Below are 14,703 nucleotides of genomic sequence, written 5' to 3' on the forward strand. Positions count from 1 at the left end.
CAGACACCAGGAGCAGAGGAAGAGATGAGGAGAGGAAGGGGTGGGAAGTGATGGATGGAGGCGGACATCACAGGAGGAAAATGAGGTTTCTTCGAGCAGAGGTGAACGCCTTGTAGCGAGGGCCCTCTCTGCCTCTCACCTCTCACTCTCTCTGGTTCACAGCGCTCTCTCATCTTCATCACGATCATCTCTTGCTCTCCATCTGCTACGAGCTAATTTTTGAAAGATGCACGTTCATGGCTACCCTGCTGAGAGTAAGACGACACATTTAATGTCCATTCAATGTATTGAGCTGGCCCGTTGGTTAGCTTCACTTAGCACGGTGACTGGTAACAGGTGGAAACAGGTTACCTGGCTCTGTCCAACATTAACAAAATCCTCCAATCAGCACCTCAAGCTCAGTTATCAACATGTTATATCTTATCTGCTTAACGCACAGTAAAAATAAGACAGGGTGTTGTGGACCGGTGTATGCACCAGTCTATTTCTTCGGCTGACTTACTTATCTTACTTAACTAGCTCAAAAATGATTGGTAGGTGGATTTATTATGTTTTGACAGAGACAGTGTATCAATCTCTAGAATAAATGTTGACAATATACATTTATGCAAACCACATGTATGTTGAAACATTACATTTTCATAGATTACATTTTGAATTCTATGTTGTGTACCTGCTTAGGTTTAAGCACAAAAAACACTAGGTTAGTGTTAGGAAAACATTTAGGCTTAAAGTAAATTTGATGTCTTGTGTTACAAGAATGAATCTAGTGATTTTAACCCAATGTATGATCAGTGCCTAAAACTAAACAAGGTGCAACCGTTTGACAACATTTATAACTGTTTAAAAGTCATACTATGTCATAATATATAAACTGCTTGACAGTAAGCTTTATTTTGAAAGTGTTACCAGACATTGCATGGTCCTATTATTAGTGCTCTTCTCGTACAAAACTGATGCTAGAGTTGTATGTAGTGTTTGATAGTCTGAAACTGACCAAGTTGTTGAATCTTAAGAGCTGAGAGTGTATAGGTCAGGGGTACTCAAATACAAATCTTAAAGGGCCACAAAGATTTTTTTCACTGACTCAAAGGTCCATGTATTGAGGTCGGTCAGGCCACATGCAATAATACTGTAATATTCAAAACAAAATGTCTTTTTCATTCTAAACAACAAAATACGAACTAAAATAAAATGTCATTTCCATTTTAACATAAATGAAAATACATAGTTGAATATTTCCTCTTTTTGTTTGCCTTCAAACATTGTGTCCATCACTTCAGTCATGCATTATTTTATTTCATTGTGACATAGATGTGACAAGAATCCTGCTTGCAGCTTGGTATGACGATTTCAGTGCATTTATTTGTGTTGTGCTTATCTCTGAATTTTGAGGAAATGTCTCTTAAAAATTTCTATGCTTCGTCTCATATTGCCGTTTCAAATTGGAAATCTTCATCACAGCTTCTCCTGGCATATTGTAACGCCCCTTGTGGACTGTGGCGCAATGACTCTTGGGTATTCTGTTGGTGTTGGTGTAATTATGGTTTGTGAATGTGTTTGTGAATAAGATGATATGTAAGATGGTTGTGGGTTAATTCACGTCATTTGTTCTTTGATTAAATGGTGTTGAGTTTTAACAAGGATGATAAAAATGGTGGCACCGTGAGTGAAAGGGTGTTTGCCGGGAGAAATTTCCCGTCCGTTACACTCTGTGTGTATCTGAAGATACATCATGAGACTAGCTAGAATTTGTTAAACTACATAAGTCTAAGCGTTTGTTACCGCTGCACTGTCAGATACGTGGGTCTTGTCCTGGTTGGAGGGAGAATTAGTGCAAATTTTAAGTTCCTCTGAGTCTCCAATTTTCCACTTTGTTATAGCAGTTTACTTGGAAACACGCCATTTTCAATCTCTTACCACCGGAAAAATGTGAATATGCGAACTACTCCAAAAACAAAAGTGAAAGTTAAAAGTTGCACTCACAGCGGTGAGTGACCCAGCTGTCTTTGTATCGTTGGCATGGAGACAAGTCCCGGTGTACACGTGCTGACCCAACCAAAACACATGGTGAAGGAATAATAGTTTGGGCATTGGGCCAGATGAGGCCCGGGGGCCGCCTATTGAGGACCACTGGTATAGGTGTTGCATATACACATGCATGTATAAATGTGAATCTAATTTAACATGCTTTGAAGGGAGTTGTCAACCCCCTTTTTAGAAAAATGCTTCCCCTTTGTTAACCGGCCACTCACCTTCTTCATTCCCTAGCAGCAAAAAGAGTGCAGGGGCAGAGGGGTTTCTGGTTGATCATGGGTTGGCCTTTTCCAGCAGTGTGGTTGTAATCACCTCCACCTAGGAGGTCATGTTTGTGTCTGTTTATTGGTTGATTGGCTGGTTTCTCAGCAGGATTACTCAAAAACTACATGATAGATTTCCATGAGACTTGGATGGAGGATGGGAGTCGGCCCCGTTTTAACATTTGGTATGGATTAGGATAAAGGGACAGAAAGAGAAATTGTTTCTCACTTTCTTAACATTGCTGGAAAGCATCTTTCAACATTTTTCTTTTTCAACATGTTTATTAATTTCTAATGAAGTAATGCATGGATCTTGAAGGTATCTATGAGTGAGTACATTTTGATGCTGATCTGAGATCTGGTGACCTTAACTGTGGTCAAGTGAGGTTAAAACAAAGTTTAAAATTTGATATTCGAGTGGGCTTGGTTAAATTAAAGCGATCTATTAAACCTTTGTGGAGGTATGCACTCTACTGAGTGCCATTTGAGTTTGAAGAGTTTTTAGGCAAGACTTCATCACATTTGATATGAGAATGATATTGAGACATCGTTTGAAAAATGCTACGTGGATGCAATAATCTATAGCATTGTCACAGGGTACCCATAATCATTCTCTTGTCTCTAGTTCTCTAGTTCTCTAGTTATCATTCATGGTTTATATTGTATATCTTAACTGAGAGTGTGAAAATATGCTCTACGTTATGCCCTCAACAATTCCAATCAAAGGATAAAAATCCTCCATTGCAATGGTTTTCATCTAATAGATGTGTAACTTACAACTAAAAAAAACGATAATTCAGAATTGTCTGAAAACTCAAACGTGCCGCTCACTATAGAGTGGAGGGATGAGATTATTATGTGGTGAATGAGAGAATGTGAGGGAACGATTTCCCACATGGTTGTGGTTTGTTTACAGGCTGTCTCCAAATGACCATCAGAGGTCCTGGAAGAATTCAAGATGGCCTGGCCTGCTGGTTGACCTCCGTGACCAGGTCAGTGCAGCAGCCCAGAATGCAATAGGCAATTTAGAGCAAACGCATAAAGGTGCAGCCACATTTTGTTACTGTTTTTGGCATCTTGTCATAGTTTTCTTCCTTGTGCTCACCTTATCTATTTTGCACAATATCAAGCATGACATCAAATCAAGCGAGTCAGAATGTTTGGATTTCTTTGCATCGAGCACATTTTGTATGCAATGATACGAGAATAGAGTGGTAACAAATGAAATAATGAAGAAACACCAGATCTGAGCTTCTCCATCCACCCAGCCAGTCTCTGTGCTCGTCATGCTGATCAGGTTGGTGGTGGGCTGGAGCCTCTCCCAGCATGCATTGGAAGAGAGGCAGGGTGCACTCTGGACGGTACACCAGTCTATCACATAACCCAAATCTGACTCAAAAATCTTTCAGAATTAAATGGCATGATAATTTTGTCAACACTCGTTTATGCCAACGAGGAAAAGTGTAGGAGTCGTCATCTGGCATGTTTACTGTCTTACATCAATTAAATCTGGTGTGTCTTTTATAACGCCACAGATTTGTGCATCTTTCTTCATGAAAAACATGGATTTAGTGTGTTTTTCAACATCTGTTGTTGTTTGGTAACAATAGCTATTATTAGTGAGCTGTAAAACTTAAAATACAATATCTTACTCAATGATACATTGATTTTTATGTATCTTCAGAGAGAAAAATATACCAGTTTTAGAAAACTGAGCTGTCTTCGTACTACTTTTGTCACATTAACATACTGTATTTGGCGTGATGTTGTCTTTTAGTGTGTTGTGTGTGAGCAGGACAAGTTTTCATGTTGCCAGTCTAACTTAGTGTGCCGGTTGTCTTCTTTTAACTGTGTGTTGTGTGTAGTGCCAGTAATGAGAACCAGTCCAGTCCAAAAATAATGTTTTGCAACTCTCCATAGCCAATTTTGATAACCATGTTTGTCGGCCAGTACATGAAAGCTTTTACAGTAATTTTACTTTCCTAACAACGGGATTCCCATAAATATTTCCTGAAATTTGTGGACATGTTTGGAACAGAGGAGTAACAGCTATCTACCGAAACTCAAACTAAGTCTGAGGACACGGTAGAGGTTACTTTTCTTGACGGACATGTAAGCACTAAAATTCAATCTTTCAGTCACTTAAAAGGCATGGTTGAAAAGAATTGCATGGTTATCCTAACACATCATGCACTTGTTTCAGAACTTTGTTCTACAGTCCCGGGTAAGGTTTAGGAACACATCGTGGTTTCAGTTAGAATCACTGTTACTTCTGCAACTTCTGTTCCAAATGTAATTAAGTAACTTATGTAATTAAGTAACAAACGTAACATACATACATTAAAGTTGCATACCCATCACACCTCCTCCAACCCAAACCACGATCTTTTCATAAACCTAACTGAGTAGTTTTCTTGCCTGAATCTAACCGCACTGCCAGGATATGACGACAGTCCAGTACTGCTGTCACTGGTATACTGCAACAATAATGTTGTTTTGGGAATGTTGATATATCATTTTAGAAAAGTCATTAATAACCAACCTATTTAGTTGTCTAGGTGTGAGGATGTGCTGGAATCAATCCAAATAGAAGTGAGTCACACACTTTGAGCACATATTAAAATTATGACATAATGTGTTGATAAGTGAGTTTTCGAGCTGTTTGTAGGCGGAATTTTTCAACTCTGGACAGAGCCAGGCAAGCTGTTGCTCACCCTTTCAGTGCTTTTGCTAAGCTAATCATCTCATCTATTTCTTGGCAAAAGAAAAGCCAATAAGTGCACTGTATATCCCCAAACTATTTCAAACTACTTCTTAAACGGAAAAATTAGCCTCAGCTAGTATTTACAGTTTTTCTCGATTGTTTACACACATTTTCTGAAAGCATGCCTCATGCTCTCAGAACTCTACACACAAATCAAAAATCACACACACAATGGGCAAAACCCCTCAATTCTCCTGCAAAATTAAACTTTACATTCAAAACAATGTTATTTCTTCTCAAAATGGTATTTTGTTTTCAAATGACACACACAAACCATCAAATGAATAGACATTTATAAGAACCAGTTGAACACTGATGTGCTCAGTGTAAAACACTATGATGAATGGAAAACACTTCTTCTTCATTCATCATAATGACTTAGGCCTTTTTTGTTCAGTTACACTTACTACAGTCAGTACATACATACGTGTTGTAAAATATTTAAGAATATTGTTTTTATACTCAGAACACACAAATACACGGTATCAGATATATTTTATTTTTCCCACAAAAACAATGTACACAGCGTACATCTCAACCAACACAAAGTGCATATACAACAATATACGGTCTACCTACAAAACAACAGAAGAATTTACTGTACACTGTTACAGTAAAAAAATAAAATAAAAAGACAAAAAACTGTGCAGCATGATCTCCTCTGTTTCGGTCTGGCCACAGCACCTCATCCACATCACAAGCCATGTTTTCCCTGGCCAAGCAGCAAGAGAAACATCACCTAGCATGGTGAATCCAGCCATGAAAAGCACCAACTGCTATATATCCACATGCATCTTCCATAGCTTGGAGAAGGGGTATACACATTTGTGGATTTCGGTCATACACTCTACAAAAAATTCTCAATAGGATTGAGGAATGGAGAATATGGAGGGAGATAAAGCGTGGTTGGGCAGTGAACCAGTTACGAACCAGAGCAGCCCAGTGGAATCTTACGTTGTCCCAAATCACAATGTACCTGAGCTGCTCTGGTGGAATGAGTGTGTTGTGTAGGGTGTCTAGGTGTTTGCCCATTTGATGAGTCAGTGTGCATAGTAGGGCAATTCACTTTAGAATTTTGAATGACAGAGTGTTCTTTGTGAAAGCAAGAGATTTTCTTCATGAAAATTGTGCCAAATGCAGAGAATTGTGTGTAGTGTTTTGAAAAAAGTGTGTTTTAGAACTGCAATTTGAGTGTAAAGCAGGAATTGTGCTTCCAGTTTAGCAGAATTGGTTCAGGGGGTTGGTGCATGAGTTACATGTTGCGGTCATTTTGTCTCAAGTACCAGTTTTTGTGTGTAAACAATTGAGAAAAACTGTAAATAGTTAATCATATGGCTTCCCGGTGTCCCTCAAGGGCCCTAAAGGGAAGTGATGGATCCATTTACAGTTTTTCTCAATCGTTTACACACAAAAACTGGTACTTGAGACACAATGACCACAACATGTAACTCATGCACCAACCCCCTGAACCAATTCTGCTAAACTAGAAGCACAATTCCTGCTTTACACTCAAATTGCAGTTCTAAAACACACTTTTTTCAAAACACTACACACAATACTCTGCATTTGGCACAATTTTCATGAAGAAAATCTCTTGCTTTCACAAAGAACACTCTGTCATTCAAAATTCTAGAGTAAATTGCCCTACTATGCACACTGACTCTGGTTCGTAACTGGTTCACTGCCCAACCATGCTTTATCTCCCTCCATATTCTCCATTCCTCAATCCTATTGAGAATGTTTTGTAAAGTGTATGACCGAAATCCACAAATCCACAAATGTGTATACCCCTTCTCCAAGCTATGGAAGATGCATGTGGATATATAGCAGTTGGTGCTTTTCATGGCTGGATTCACCATGCTAGGTGATGTTTCTCTTGCTGCTTGGCCAGGGAAAACATGGCTTGTGATGTGGATGAGGTGCTGTGGCCAGACCGAAACAGAGGAGAGCATGCAGCATAGTTTTTTTTTTTTTTATTATTGTTTTTTTTACTGTAACTGTGTACAGTAAATTCTTCTGTTGTTTTGTAGGTAGACCGTATATTGTTGTATATGCACTTTGTGTTAGTTGGGATGTACACTGTGTACATTCACTGCATGAAAAGTGGGATTTTCGTCAGTATGCGGCACTGTAGATTGACGTGGAATTTCAGGTTTGCGGCAATTTGCAGGCAACACTGAAAACTGACGTAAATTGTCGGAAATTGACGTGGGCCTTGCTTGGCAGTTGTCCCCCCATGACCCCCCTCCCCCTGATTCTAGGGGAGGCTTTAACATGTAAATGAAAAGGCTGTGAGCTATACAAATGCAAATCAGGGTAGCAGGGGGAGTTTTACCCCAGGTAACCTTGTTCTAAAAGGTGTTAACTTCATTTTAAGAAAATCTCTGGTATAAATAGATGAGGCTCAGTATAGCTTAATTATAAACCCTTATATTTGAGCTTGAATGGATTTATTTAATGAAAGTATGCTAGATCAATTACTGTGTATGTCATTAGCAATGGCCAATGTTATGTTAAAAAGATTATTTATTCTTTTCTCTCTCTCTCTCTCTCTCTCTCCTGGGAACAAGTTAAAGATAAAACTCCAGTTGTTAAGAAGTTAAAATGTGCATTAAATATTTTGAGATAACCAAGATATTAAAATGTAAAAAAAAAAAAAAAGTATTTCTATCATTTCATGGGTTCTGAATGTTTTAAAAGCAGTTGAAAAGTCATTCTTATTGCGTGTGAAAGTTCATGACCTGTAAGAGTTTTTACACTTCCGGGTAGACCGGCGCGTGAGTGACGAGGAAGAAGGAGCGGAGAGTTAATGGCGTCGAGCAGCTGACGGTGGACTGTGTGTGTCGTGTTTTATCACTAACAGACTGAACTGTTGTCTGACGACGTGCTGTGAGTGTGTGAGTTGGACTCTCCATCGCAGTTGAAGTGTTTGTTTTTTAATGGACACGAAGCAAGTTCGGCTAAGATAGCTAGCAGGAGCTAAGCTAGGCTAGCAGGAGCTAGTCTAGCGGCCCGGTCATTGTCGAGAGGACGTCTGCGCGGACGGGAGAAGCTTTGCCGGGTCGCCACGAAGAATGTCGCCGACGGATGGCGCTTCCCTGCGGCAGAGGGACACGGAGGTTTATCGCTGCGAGCATTTTGTTTTCACAGACCAACCTCGCCTCATAACAAGGCCGCGACCTCCTGTTAGCTCGGAGCCACGTCTGCAAGTCCAGATTTACACGATGCCGATAATGACGCCAGCATTGTGTGTAAGTAACCTTAACTGTTACTGTTTTCTCCCTGTTTTAATTTTACTGTGACTTACGTTTTCTTTATTCATACCAGTGTTTTCAATTGTTTTCCAGCTGCCTGTGAGACATTACGAGACAGTACGCAGGACAACAAACAAGCAGATCTTGCATCGCAGGCGGAGGCTGTGAGGAGTTCAGCTCGGAGTCGATCGAGGACAAATAGGGTAAGATTTATTAGATTAGATCCGTTTTTGGTCAGTGTGACTATTATTCTATTAAATGATAGATGTGTTGTATCCACACGCAGTGCATCGCGCAGTACTGATCGTCTTTATTTTTTGTTTTTACAGCTGCTGGAAGCGAGACAGAGTGCTAGGTGAGGATGAGGTGGACTTTTCGATGTGCGCCGCCATGGACCTGATGTCTGAGGAGGAAGACGGCACAAGATGGCGGGTGTCCGGATGAATTGTGCGACCTCCGTCCTTTCGCAGCCGGGAGCTCACCGAGCTCTGTGCCACACTGCAGTCACATGAGAGGCGATTCCGAAGTACAGAGCAGCGCACCACAGACGTCTGCAGAAACAGACACTTCGCGGTGCTGCAGGATTTTGGGCCTCTTGAGCTTCCTGTTTGTTGTGTGGGCAGATTATGCTTTGTACATGCTGTGTGTTTGTGTTTGTGCTAATAAAACTCTTTCTTTGAATAAACAACTCCTTCCTGGTAAATGTTCCTTTCCTCAGTAAATTCATTCATGTCATTGATGATATCATAAATATAAATGAATGAATAAATCATATAAATATAAATATATAAACATAATATATATATATATATATATATATATATATATATATATATATATTCCCACCGGGGTCTACATTTATAATGACCCATGGTGACCAATCACGAGTGATTTTGCTTGTTTATGAGTAGTGGTTTCATCCAATACTGAGTGAGGATATTGAAGCCAGCCCACACGTTCTCTGGCCAGGCGTGGTTTCACTGCTATTCATATGCAAATTGGAGCCGTTCGCACATCCGGGAGCTCCACTGACGTCATGGTTCGTTTCCGACAATTTTCGGCACAGACAAACGCCACGTTCACAGCCTGTAAATTGTCGTTAACTCCCGAAAATTAAGGAGATTTCCGGGCGTCTACGGGGCCGAAAATCCCACTTTTCATGCAGTGATTGTTTTTGTGGGAAAATAAAATATATATGTTACCGTGTATTTGTGTGTTCTGAGTATAAAAACAATATTCTCAAATATTTAACATCACACTTATGTATGTACTGACTGTAGTAAGTGTAACTGAACAAAAAAGGCCTAAGTCATTATGATGAATGAAGAAGAAGTGTTTTCCATTCATCATAGTGTTTTACACTGAGCACATCAGTGTTCAACTGGTTCTTATACATGTCTATTCATTTGATGGTTTGTGTGTGTCATTTGAAAACAAAATTGTTTTGAATATAAAGTTCAATTTTGCAGGAGAATTGAGGGGTTTTGCCCGTTGTGTGTGTGATTTTTGATTTGTGTGTAGAGTTCTGAGAGCATGAGGCATGCTTTCAGAAAATGTGTGTAAACAATCGAGAAAAACTGTAATTGAGCTGCCAACCATGAGAGAAAGACGAGATCATTTCAGGCCTATTGTAAGACATGTTTATTATCCTTTCACCTGCTGATGCATCAGATGAGTTAAACCTGGACCCTTGAACTTTAAGTGAGACCTAGCACCACCAAACATACAAGTACATGTGAGTTAACAAAAAGCATATAGCTAACTAACAAAAGTTAACATATAACTTTTTCATGTGGCTTCTCAGAATCAACAGAATCTTGGAGGAAACTTTCTTATTGCTTGATTATGTCGCTGCCGTCATCCATCAGCAGGCCTGTGGACTTTTTGGCTGTTTTTAATTCTACTTCCAGTATCGGAAACTAAATGTTATTTTTTTATTTTTTTCTATTGAGACTCTTTTTGCCTCTCCCAATCCAAAAGAATGAACAAAGATTTGGAGTATGCACAAAATGTAGCATATTTACTAAAAAGATCTTCACTACACTGAGGCTGTTCGCCCTTGTAATGGACTGCCAGGCGCTGCTGCGTGCACAGTGCCGTGCCAACCCTCCCACACATATGCATACACACACGTATGCAAGAACTCACACACACACTGTCTTTACATGCCAGTTTTCTTCCCACAGAAAGTTTGTCTTCTTTATTCTCAGAGGAAAGTTAGAACTTGATAAAAAAACAAAAATCACACATAATTCTGATGCTCCCAGTTAAGTGCATTTTCACCGTCAGTAATCCATCACCACAGAGTGACAAAGCAGTCTACAGTTGACAGTCTACTCAGTGTCTAGGTTATGTATGAGTTGTCTTCGACACGGGGGTCAGGGTGAGTGCTCATAGAAAAGACAGTGGGGATGATGCAAATAAATAGAAAAGGAGAAGGTTTGAAATCGTACAACTGACTATTCAGTCAGACACTTACAATAAGGTTCTACAGCCGTGTTAGCAGCTCTGTAAAGATGCACCCAAGCACAACATCAGGATGCTCACATGCTGAAGAACAACAACGCAATTATTATATATTATTATATAATGAATAACTGAATAGCTTTCAGACTGTTGGTTGGACAGAAGTGCAGTTTGCTTATGTTTATTGACCATTCAGAATTCGGTTCATGGAGACAATGTCATTTAGAAAACAGAATTGTTTTGCTGTCACAATTTGTCATAGTACAGCTCAGTACACATTTTGAGAGAAATGAGAAAAACTTAAAACATAGCTGAATTTAGCAATTATCTAGGTAAAAGTCTATTTCCTCTTATCACAAATCTAAAATATGCGCTCATTTAGGAGTCTGCACATATGGTGGATATAGTGATCTCCTGTATCTCTCAGTTGGACACGGTTGGTCACTTTGTTTGAGTCCCTTGTCTGACGACATGTGAGCTCCTCCCTGAAAGGCGGCACTGGGGATGGACTTTGGCAGCTTTCTGGCAAAGCTGAGACACAGTTGAGTAGGTCTCTCTGCTAGAGAACAGAATCCAAGAGTGCAGAGAGCCTCGGGGTACATTGGGTTCCTCTGGCCAAGCATGAGTTCACAGGCCTGTTTCCTTGTGTGTTACAGCAGTTTAGACTGGTCTGCAGTCGACAAGTTGTGCCACACAGGAATGGCATACTCAGCACCAGAGAGGTTTAGATGGAAACCAATTCTGGCTCCCAGGCAGCAAATTTCTTCAGATGGCTCGCAGCTCAAGCTTCCTGTTGGCCGAAGTCAGCATGTGGTCCAGTTGACTGTCCCAACACTAGTTATTCTGGATGGTGAATCCCAGGACTTTGACTGTGCGCCTTTTGGATTCTAATCCACCTCTCTGTGCCCAAACATATGAGGCAGCCATCCTAGGTGCCACAGTGCCAAGATCATTTTGTATCATCAAATTGTAAGGTATTTAGTTTTCCTAACATTTTACAGATCTTGCCATCTGTAGGCCCACACAGGGGAACAGGAGCATCATCTACCAAAACTGAATAATGTGTATTCAAACACATATTTTTAAAGGTCCCATATTATACTGTTTTTCATCAATTTCACACAGCTGTCAGAGGTCCAACAACTCTGTATTCGATATGTATTGCCCCAAACACAGACATGGTCCTGAACTCCAGCTGTCTAAAAGTCACTCTGCTGAGCTCTGTTCACAGCAGTCTGTTTCTGTGCCTGCACCTTTAAATGCTAATGAGCTCCGTCTGTCAACGCATACTTGGGGAGCCTTGCCTGCTACGTCACTCTTAGGGAGAGGAAGCCCCTAATGCTAACAGTAGCATGCACTAATGTTTACGGTGGATGTAACACTATGGCTCGCGGAGATTTTTTCGTTCAACCGAACCAGTTTGACCCAGAATCGGACCCAGAAGGAGAGGCTTCGGAAGAAGTACAGACTCTGTGGCTGCAGTGGGGTGTTTCAGAATGGTTAGTGTGGCTGAATAATGTTAGTTTGTTTGTATGTGTTGTTACAGTTACTACCATGTAGCTAATGGCTAACAGCTAGCAAAAGCTGTGTTTGTCTCCAACACAGTCTCCAAACTCTTGGACACTGTTCGCATCGTCTCTGTCTCCAGTCTGCACATGTTTCCAGACTTTTTACTGTGACAACCAAGGTCCATTGTTATATTATTAACATTAATCTCGCTTCAAACGCCATTGCATAGCGGACCGAAGTGGAGCTAACTAGTTAGCCAGTTTGGGGACGCCCTTCCATTCCGACACACCTCCATTGCGACACCCCCCCATTCCGAAACCCCCCACTCCGCGGGGTCTTTGAAAAAAGAGGGAAACCCCGCCATTACGATTAATTGAAGTCTATGTTCGGAACAGCGGGGTTTCGGAAAGGCAGGGTGTAACCAGCCAGTTTCGAACTGACTTCACCATACTCATCGGCAACTGTAAATAATATCAAACCGCGGTGACACTTATAGCTGGCTCGGGTGCAGTTGCTGGGTCCGGTATGGTTGAGACTGATCCTTTAACGAGGGTCAGTGTCGAGGCAAAGCCAGCTTTGCACTGACCCTCGTTACTGAAGCAGTCTGATGTGAAGTGGTTAGCACACACATAAAAGCTAACACAGACCGCAGCTGGCACATTGTCCTTAAAAATGAAACACAACCACGGTCTCTTCTGTAGTTCTGTCGCTGGGACAGAATATAGGCACTTATGTTGATTATTACAACCAACAACAGAGCAACTGCGTGTCTAGCTCTGTGCGACAACGTTGCTAAACACTGCTGTCTCTCAGCTGGACACACCGAACTTCACCTCTGGGATGAACCCCCCCTCTTGGATATCTCCTATCACCGCACAGAGGAGGTCGGCCTATGATAATGACTCCTTTCGTTACGTAACGAAAGGTGCAGAATCTGAAGAGCCTGTAGGAGCTCCATTTTACCAGTGGGTGGGCTGCAGCGACCATGCAGGAATCACTTGTTTTCCTCATTCAGGGAGTTGGCAGGCTCAGGGAGGACCAGTTTATATATGTAGAGAGCAGAGAAAACATGTTTTTTTATGATATGGGACCTTTAAATTATTTTGTTGAAATTAAAATGTAAAAAGGAAAAAAGTCATATTCAAACCTTTTCATTGTTTACATATTTATATATATTTTTTGTTCAGATATAAATAACTACGGTGGCCCAGAGGTGTCAGGCCAAATACAGAAGCCACAACACGAATACAAAAGCCACAACACGAATACAAAAGCCACGACACGAACACAAAAGCAACAACATGAATACAAAAGCAACAACACAAATACAAAAGCCACAACACGAATACAAAAGCCACAACACAAATACAAACGCCAAAACACGAATAAAAAAGCCACAACACAAATACAAATGCCACAACACAAACACAAAAGCAACAACACAAATACAAAAGCCACAACACGAATACAAAAGCCACAACACAAATACAAAAGTCACAACACAAATACAAAAGCAACAACACAAATACAAAAGCCACAACACAAATACAAAAGCCACAACGGAAGTGACCCACAACGAAAGTGACCCACAACGGAAGTGACCCCAGAAGTGAACGGCAACGGATGTTACAGCTGTCTGTTGTACTTTATTATGAACCACAGTAGCACAATCACATTCATGTGTCCTTCATTTCCATGACTCTGCCTAATATTTTATATATATATATATATAAAAAAAAGGAAAAAAGTCATATTCAAACCTTTTCATTGTTAACATATTTATATATATTTTTTGTTCAGATATAAATAACTACGGTGGCCCAGAGGTGTCAGACCAAATACAGAAGCCACAACACGAATACAAAAGCCACAACACGAATACAAAAGCCACGACACGAACACAAAAGCAACAACACGAATACAAAAGGAACAACACAAATACAAAATAGGTAATTATACATGGTAATGCTGAGTGGCCTTGATGCCTGTCAGTCATGATGAGTCGCATCTCGTCACCTCTCTGCTGTGTCTGCAGCTGAGCACTGTGACGCATGTCTCTCTCCCCAGCCGGGAGAGTTATCATACCGTGAAATACCAAATAATAGCCGCGGCGTTTATTTGTTTCAATCACTTAACAGACCAGGCGTTTATTTGGGACAGACATTTAATTCCTTCCTCTCAAAATCCGGGTTGAAAATGTCACAAACTTCGCCACCTTCTCGGTGAATTATCTGGCATCATTCTGCAAGTGAAGGTGTTGCGTCGGAGGAAACTCCTCATCTCTGCTGTCACTCATGGTGGCGTACATTTGTACAGCTGTGATTGTGCTACTGTGGTTCATAATAAAGTACAACAGACAGCTGTAATCAAGTAACAGACACATATTTTCATAACTTAGCAAGTGGTCCAA

At 40.6% G+C, this 14,703-nt stretch overlaps 1 protein-coding gene across 2 annotated transcripts in view; it reads left to right on the forward strand.

Moving 5' to 3' along the window:
- LOC115568489 (uncharacterized) overlaps nt 1–14,703 on the forward strand; it is a 44,533-nt gene that overhangs the window by 19,668 nt on the left and 10,162 nt on the right. For both annotated transcript variants that reach the window (XM_030395798.1, XM_030395799.1), the window contains exon 2: nt 3,217–3,292. In XM_030395798.1, the coding sequence (XP_030251658.1) occupies nt 3,217–3,292 (76 nt within the window). The remainder of the gene's footprint in view (nt 1–3,216; nt 3,293–14,703) is intronic.

This window comes from Sparus aurata, chromosome 18, assembly GCF_900880675.1.
Source record: "Sparus aurata chromosome 18, fSpaAur1.1, whole genome shotgun sequence".
Lineage (NCBI taxonomy): Eukaryota > Metazoa > Chordata > Actinopteri > Spariformes > Sparidae > Sparus > Sparus aurata.